Source organism: Hordeum vulgare, chromosome 2H (genome assembly GCF_904849725.1).
Source record: "Hordeum vulgare subsp. vulgare chromosome 2H, MorexV3_pseudomolecules_assembly, whole genome shotgun sequence".
NCBI lineage: Eukaryota > Viridiplantae > Streptophyta > Magnoliopsida > Poales > Poaceae > Hordeum > Hordeum vulgare.
Genome location: NC_058519.1, coordinates 358,789,704 through 358,798,358, shown reverse-complemented (window position 1 = coordinate 358,798,358; position 8,655 = coordinate 358,789,704). Strand labels below are relative to the sequence as shown.

General features: G+C 43.8%; 1 protein-coding gene across 1 annotated transcript; it reads left to right on the top strand.

The window, feature by feature from the left end:
* The first annotated feature begins 5,099 nt into the window (after positions 1-5,099).
* Positions 5,100-7,941, top strand: LOC123426288 (uncharacterized oxidoreductase At1g06690, chloroplastic-like). Its single transcript, XM_045110089.1, has 10 exons — positions 5,100-5,542; positions 5,948-6,039; positions 6,126-6,163; positions 6,276-6,437; positions 6,551-6,573; positions 6,674-6,745; positions 6,861-7,028; positions 7,144-7,226; positions 7,333-7,395; positions 7,557-7,941. Exons 1-10 carry the CDS (start codon positions 5,290-5,292, stop codon positions 7,737-7,739), a joined length of 1,137 nt encoding a protein of 378 aa, XP_044966024.1. The 5' UTR covers positions 5,100-5,289; the 3' UTR covers positions 7,740-7,941.
* The last annotated feature ends 714 nt before the right edge of the window (positions 7,942-8,655 follow it).

Below are 8,655 nucleotides of genomic sequence, written 5' to 3'. Positions count from 1 at the left end.
ACTAGGAGTATAAGAGATAAAATTTATTGGAAGTTAGCAAACATACCATTGGTCACTTGAACAATTCATGAAAGAATATTGAAGGAAGAGAGATTTCACATATAAATATACTATCTTGGACATCTTATATGATTATGAGTCCCCATTAATTATTTTCAAACTTGATCAAGTAGTTGATGTTGTACAAGGAGGACAATGTAATGGTTATGTTTGTTTATATTCACATAGAAGTTATATTGTCATGGATCCTCTAACATGTGGTGCTTTCTTAGGATCTTTTGCTAGCCAAAAATTCATACTAAGTAGAGATACTACTTGTGCATCCATAAGCCTTAAACACAGTTTCTTGCCATGAGAGTCCACCATATCTACTTATGGATTGAATAAGATCCTTCAAGTAAGTTGTCATGAGTGCAAAAAGGAATAAAAGTTGCTCCTAAATATGTATGACCTTTTATTGGAAGGGAAAATAAGCTTTGTACAAACTTGTGATGGTGAAGAAATAAAAGCGACAGACTTCATAATAAAGGTTGCTATCACAAGGGGCAATACAAAGTGACGTTTCTTTCCATTAAGAGTTTGCACATCCAAAAATAAAAAGCGCATGACAACCTCCGCTTCCCTCTACGAAGGGCCTATATTTTACTTTTATGTATTTACTTTGCTATATCTACTTTTATGCTAGAGTCAATAATCTTTATCCCTATCCAATCTATTAACTCTATAGTTGTCAAGCATCATGTGGTGGGGAAAGATCGAGACACATATATACAGTTGAATATACGTGATCATGATTCATTATTGTTGATATTATCCTTGAGATAAATAATTTGGGAGGTGAGACATTAAGCCCCTATCTTCCTATGTGTTTAACTAAAATTGTTTTGTTCTAAAAATATGCTTTGAGTGTCAGCAATCATGGAAGACTTAATGATAGTTGAGTATGTGGAATTTGATAAATGAGAGCTCTTACATAGACCCTTCCTGAAAATAAGATGAATTATAATTTTTGATGACTGAAAACATAGTTTGTTGGTTTTCGAGGAAGTTTATGGTCGATACTTTAACATGTGAATAGCTTGTTACTTGATCATGAGAAGTTTTATGAGAAAAGAGTTGATGTTTATGATGCTAGAAAAAGTGACTGGAATTATCATTGATCAAAATTATATACTATGCTAGCATTCCCGCTTCATAAATTACTTTTTTATCATTTACCTACTCGAGGACGAGTATGTATTAAGCTTGGGGATGCTAATATGTCTCCAACATATCGATAATTTATGAAGTATTCATATCATATTTTCCTATGTTTACAATACTTTTATATGGTTTTGATGCACTTCATATTATTTATTTGGAACTAACCCCGACTAATGCTATTTGGAGCACGATTACCGTGGTGTTGTTTTTATGCGGAAAATAAAAATTCTCGGAATCGCCCGAAACTTTTTGACAATTTTTTGTAGAAATAAAATAAGAAATACTGAAGTGAAGAACCACCAGAGGGGGCCACTAGGTGCCCCCAAGCCATCATGGCATGGCCACCCCCCTAGGGTGCACCCTGATGGCTTGGGACCATCCCATGGCTTCATTTAGCGTGATTTCAATGGTAAAAAATCCTATAAATGTAGAAATCATTTGAAATAAACCTAGAACTTCCGCTCCGCCACCGCAAGCCTCTGTGTCGAAGAAATCTCATCCAGTGCCCTGTTCCGGCACCCCGTCGAAGGAGCCAATCATCATCGAAGGCAATCTTCATCATCCCGGCGGTCTCCATGACCAAGAGGGATTAGTTCACCCTCGGGGCTGAGTGTATGTACCAGTTGCTATGTGTTTGATCTCTCTCTATCTCTCTTGTGTTCTTTATATGTCATGATCTTGATGTATCACGGGCTTTGTTAATATAGTTGGATCATATGGTGTTTGTCCCTTGCTATCTTGATGTGATGAATTGAATCTTTCCCTTGAGATTTTGTTATGTAGAATTAAATATTGGATTTAAGATCACTTGATGTATGTATTTCATGTGGATACATGTGGTGATAATGGGGTGTTCTATTGATTCACTTGCTATATGTTTTGGTACTCAACTTGACCCGTGGTGACAGTGGGGTAACCTATGCATATGAGTTGATACACGATCTTGTCCTACTTTCTCCGATAGAAATCTTGGGGTACTCTTTGAAGTTCTTTGTGTTGAATTGAATATAATGAATCCGGAATTGTTTGATGCATGTCGAATAATTAACCCATGGATACTCTAGGTGATATTGGCATATTTAGGTGACATTAGGGTTGATTGATGTGTATCAAAGGTGTTATTCTAGTACAAACTCTAAGCCTGTTTGTGACATTTAAAGGAATAGCACAATAGATTGATCGGAAATAATAGCTTTGAGGTGATTCTACCACCTACAACAATTCATCTTATGTTCTCCGCTAAATATGAACTTTGAAGGGATTCTTTGTCGCACATTGAGGGATGATCATGTGATTCTATTATCTTAGCATTGTTGAGAGATTGCAGTAGTGAAAGTATGAACCCTAGGCCCTATTTCCAAGCATTGCAATACCATTTATGCTCCCTTTTACTATTGTTACCTTGTTGTTTTTATATTTCAGATTAAAAAAATCTATATCTACTATCCATACTACACTTGTATCACCATCTCTTCGCCGAACTAGTGCACCTATACAATTTACCATTGTATTGGATTTGTTTGGGACACAAGACATTTCTTGTGTTTGATTGCAGAGTTGTTGGAGAGAGACCATCTTCATCCTACACATGTCACGGATTGATAAACCTTAGGTCATCCACTTGAGCAAAAAATGCTACTGTCCCCAACAGAGTCAACAAGAATAAAGTTGTGTAGTACACATCACTCCTCGATATTCTTCATCAACAACTTGACCACCACAATTTCTTAATTCGAGACTTGGCGTTCCACCAGTTCTAGCACATAGTTGCTCCTGTAGTGTATGGTATCAATCCTTCCATGCTAGTCGGATTTAGCACGTTGACGGAGTAGAACTAAGTTTCCTGTCATTTCTTGAATCTCTTGGGCCACTACATGTCGAAGTAATTGTTATTCATCATGGTTTGCAACCCGAATTTTCCACAAATACGCAATATGCTAGGGCGACTATTTCGGGTTTCGTGCAAAAGAGGTGCTTCCACAAAGCCTAGTGGGGCTTCGTGCCCAAGAAATGCTCGCAAAGCAAAATAAAGCACGAGAGGTGGGCAATCCCATTGGCCAACGAACGATGGAGTTGCACCCCATAGTACCTAAACATGTCCTAGACGAAGGGGTGGATTGATAGGGGAAGCCCTCTACCAAGGAAATGGGTGAGCAACACGGGCTCCATTTTGCTTGGGTTTGATGCTCACCATCCTTGGAGCGAAGGATACTCGACGACATAGTTGGCGACATTTGTTATCGTCATTGTAGATGACAACCAGTCCCTATGTGCCAGTTAACGGGGAGAGGGGTCGAGGAAGAGGCGTCAATGCCCTTTGCAAGCTCCAACCTCCGTATCTTGGTGATCACAGCGACGACACTTCATGTGGAAGATAAGGAGGATTTGGTGGAGGTCGCTCAGGCGTGGCGATAGTCACGATGGGGGTTCAGAACAAAAATATGCGATTTTGGGGAGAATGCTCCCCCTCACCGCTATGCCTTTCAAAGGGCTTAAAGTTCAACCTTCATCAAAATCTGACCGCACATGTGCCGACTCCGGGATACATAGAGGGCAAGAATGCATTACCCACGTGAAGACCAAGGTGACATCATTGTTCTCTCCTCCACCATGCTGGGTGGCTCCAACCTCTAACACACGACAGTCAAGGATATAACCCCTCTCTGACCGATGAAATGTCGCAATTTGCATGGTAGATTAATTTGATGGTTTACTAAAGATTCAGTGTGATGTCACTCGCAACAACAACCATTCAGCTTCTTCTCAGTCAAGAATCTCAAATCTGACTATGATGACTCCGAGTTGATTGTTCCATGCAAGTTAACGGAGAAATTCCAAGTGACCTGTTACTCGGAGATGACCTGCTCTGCATTTTGAATGATGATAATTTGCCTCCACAGGGTTTGTCAAATTACTCACCAAGAGCCTTAAAAAAAGGCGGATTTCTCATACATCTTCAACATACCTATATTTTTTCAAGTATTAATCATGCACTTTTATATTATTTTTCTGGGCTAACCTATTAATCTAGTGTCGAGCGTCAGTTCCTATTTTCTGTGTGTTTTTATTTTACAAAAAAATTAATATCCAAAAAGATCAAAGCACCCTCACAATTTAATATGATTCTTTATGAAATATATGTGATTGTTAGACGAAGTAATCAAAAGCAAAATGGTACCGAGCCCCCAAGGGCAGGGGGCGCGGCCACCCCTGACCGCGCCATGGGCCCTTGTGGGCAGCTCTTAAGTCCATTGAAACTCTTATTATCAGAGGTTCCTAGATTGCATAATGCCAATCTCCGGGTGCTACATATCTCAACATAACAAATCTTTTGAGCCTGCTTAGCTAACGAACGTTTGCTGAGGAGGATGGCAACCGCGTACGTTTTTCATGACAATTTCTTTTTTTTACTGGGTAATTTTCTTCATACTAACATGACACTTATACGGAAGAGAAGACAAAAAATTCTTTTTAAGGGGTAGAAGACAATTTAAGACTAAACAGTCATCGTTTTCTCAGTCAAACTGCTGTGAGTAGCGAACGTTGGCTAGTTAAAACTAACGAAACTGTTTTTAGTGATATAATTTTTATATTAAACAATATATTTTATATAAATCAAATTGACATACACGTCATGTCTTTTAAACCGCGACGAAGGGAGTAATGTTTTTAGTGATGAAATTTACCATGTGCGTGGAACTGCTGACCGTCTATCTCTTCTCCCATGTGGCAACGAAAAGGTGGGGGTCCTCCAGACCGTCCACGTGCGTCACGTCGCGGTTCCGAAACATAGCTGCCTAGTGCCTAGCAACACTAGAATTGGTAGACAGGTCCGCGCGAGGCCGAGGCAGCCACACACGCACAAAGTATCTGAGCTAGCCGCCAATTGTCTCCGGCGACCCGCCATGCCGCATGTCCTCTCCCTTTTCCTCCCCGTCTCCTCTCCTCCTGGCCAAACAAACTAGTTAAGCCCCAGCGCAACGGCCGATCGTGCTGGGAGCTCTTTAAGAGATCGAGTGGTGGCTGGTGGCTCAGCGGCCGAGCGAGCAGAGTACAGTAGTCGGAGCTCGCAAGTCGCGACTAGGAATGGCTTCGCTGCAGGTCGGCGCCGGCCGCGGCGTGGGTTGCTGCTTCGGCCCGCTGGACGGCCGGCGGCAGGAGAGGAGAGCGACGGTGGCGCTGCGACCGCCGAGGGCGGCGGCGGCGGCGGGTGCGGGCGCGAAGGTGGCGGAGGAGGACAAGGTGAGGTTGGGCGAGTCCAGCGTGGCGGTGAGCAAGCTCGGCATCGGCGCATGGTCGTGGGGCGACACCACCTACTGGAACGACTCCGAGTGGGACGGTGAGTCACTCGTTTCGTCACATGTCTTTTCTTGCCTCCAACTAATAATTTAATAACACAATTAAATCTACATACATCACGTCCTCAACGAGACAACGCACGATGAAATTGGACTTGAACTGCTTATAAATAAACTTTGCTGCTAAAATTGCACACGTAGTCGTGGCGCTGTGTCATGTCATGTCATGTGTGTGTGTTACCTACTACCTACATCTACAATTCAGCATGCCTGGTCACTCTACGTCCATCACATGCATGGTCAGTCAGAAAGTGTGACCACGAAATTAACGCTCTGAAACCATGGTCATGCTTCCCATGCATGCGTCATACTGTAGTTGACTATCACTACTCAACCACTCATGGGTTTCCATCCTAAGAAAAGAAGGAAGTTAATTTGGCATGCAGACAGGAGACTCAAGGAGGCTAAAGCAGCATTCGACGCCAGCATCGACAGCGGAATGACTTTCTTTGACACCGCCGAAGTATACGGCACAGCGGTAAGATCAAATTTCCCTAATTCGCTCGAGCCCCAAAGTAACGCACAATTTTGGAGAAAGTTTTATGTCTTGTGTCCCTCGTGCAGCTCATGGGAGCAGTGAATTCAGAAAGCCTACTAGGAGAGTACGTAAACCATCCCATAATTTACCATCAGAGATTCAACAAATTTGTTCAGGAATGAAATTATATCGATGACTATTGATGGATGCGTACGTGTTATGCATGTTGATGACAGTTTCATCAGGGAGAGACAGCAGAAGGGAGCGGTGGATGTGACCGTGGCCACCAAGTTTGCGGCGCTTCCCTGGAGGTTCGGACGTGGCAGCGTCCTCTCCGCGCTCAAGAAGTCGCTGGAGCGCCTCGGCCTCCCATCCGTCGAGCTCTACCAGCTCCACTGGTCCGTCAGTCGCCCGCCTCGTCTCAGTCTCTGAATCTCTGATGCAACATCTGCCTAGCTCTGAATTATTATTCAGACTTTTGCTGACTGACAAGCACTTGTTGTTTTTTCAGGCCAGGGCTATGGGGAAACGAAGGTATCCAATTATAATATTATTATACGACCTATTCATATCGATTTCAAGGAGCGTGAACAGAATTGATGTTCTTGCTTGCATGGTTAACTATTTCATTCAGGGTACCTTGATGGCCTGGCGGACGCGTACGAGCAAGGTCTCGTCAAGGCCGTCGGAGTCTCCAACTACAATGGTAACATCTGATCTTCACAGGCCGTGGAGTAGAAATGCCTTATTCATCAGAAGATAACAGTTGATTACCCACTGGATGTATGTATGTATGTATGTATGGTATGATTTGACATCAGAGAAACGCCTCCGGGACGCACACGCGCGGCTCAAGAAGAGGGGCGTCCCGCTCGCCGTCAACCAGGTGAACTACAGCCTCATCTACAGGACGCCCGAGGAGAATGGCGTCAAGGCCGCCTGCGATGAGCTCGGCGTCACGCTCATCGCCTACTCCCCCATTGCCCAAGGTTTAGAATTAGATTAGGGTTTCCTATCCTCCCTCCCTGCTCAACGTCCGATACATGAATCATCTTTATTTTATTTATTATTACTTAATCATCTGTTCCCCATCATTGTATTCAGGTGTTCTGTCAGGGAAATACACGCCGGAGAATCCACCAACGGGTCCTCGGGGGAATACCTACACTCCCGAGTTCCTCACCAAGGTGATACCATTTCTGAAACCGTTGAACAAAGCTTGGATGTTCATGTCCCCTTGAGATGAAAAACTATGCTCACTGAAGATTTTGTTTCTTAATGTCATGTACGCAGCTCCAACCACTCATGAACAGAATCAAAGAGATTGGAGTAAGCTATGGCAAGAACCCAACTCAGGTACTTCACACAATATTAATCAACTCATCACGTTTCCCACTCTAAAAAAAACAAGTATCGATTCTGAGATATAGCTTACCCACCACCGCACCACTCAAAGAAACTGTATATATAGACAAGGGATATGTGCAGAAGAGTTTAATGGATTGTTGTGGTTTCAGGTGTCTCTGAACTGGCTGACCTGCCAGGGCAACGTGGTGCCCATCCCGGGGGCCAAGAACGCCGGGCAGGCAATGGAGTTCGCCGGTGCCCTCGGGTGGAGCCTCACCGCCGACGAGGTCGAGGAGCTGCGGACCCTCGCGCGCGAAATCAAGGGAATCAAGATGCCCATCGAGGAGTCATGATGCATTGGAGGACATCACTTGTACTCTTCGCGTACGTGTTATACGTCCACGTGATCCATCCATAGCAACCCCATATATAGTAGAACAAGTAGATGTAACCGCATGGGACATGTGGTTAGGCCAAACTCCAACGTGCAGGCTCCAAAAAAAACTTATATTTTTATCCGTTTGGATCAGAAATAAGACTGTTGTTTGGCCCTTTTGTCCAGCGTGCCGGAGCAAATTTGGCCGGAGCCCAACCAACAGTCGTATTTCATCCCGCCCTTTTGTAAGAAAAAGATGAAACCTAATTAATCCACGGTCATTGCCATGACAGCGAACATAGTTCATGCCGACCAGAGCGTCAATGGCCGACACACATATCAGCCTACAAAAATAATCACCCCTACGGTTCACATCGACACAATAGCCAGCGGCCATCATAATAGTCGGCGGCCGGCACACTTGCTAGCGCATAAAACAAGTCGTAGTTCATGACTCGTGGCTCCTAGTTCATGACAGCACACAAAATGATGTCGCTCTTGGTCATAGCTCAATCTTCTAGATTGAGCATCGTCTTTTGCTTCTTCTCGAATCAAACTCTTCTCTTCGGGGACATCTTGGTCAAGTCCACCGTCATGATCTCCACTTTCTTTGCAATCTTCAAGCTAGCGTCACCTCTTTAGCTTTGGTGTTTGTGTTAGTCGCCTCAAGCTCGAGCTTCTTTGTATGAAGGGCCTCCTTGATCTCGAGGTTCCTCCTTTTGTCGACCTCCTGCATCTCGAGCTTCTTCGTTTGGAGCTCTACATAGACCTTCATTTGCTCTATTTTTCTTGACGTTTCCTCTCGTTCCTTACTTCGTTTTTGGGTCATCATGCCTTGCAAAGTTACTTGCAAGGTAAACGAGGCCGCATCATGCTTCTCATCCACTTTCGAG

Coding starts and splice junctions, on each gene's coding strand:
- LOC123426288 (XM_045110089.1), top strand. CDS start 5,290: ATGGCTTCGCTGCAGGTCGGCGCCGGCCGCGGCGTGGGTTGCTGCTTC. Junction 7,029..7,143: donor CTACTCCCCCATTGCCCAAG/GTTTAGAATTAG, acceptor CATTGTATTCAG/GTGTTCTGTCAGGGAAATAC. Junction 7,227..7,332: donor CTCCCGAGTTCCTCACCAAG/GTGATACCATTT, acceptor TCATGTACGCAG/CTCCAACCACTCATGAACAG.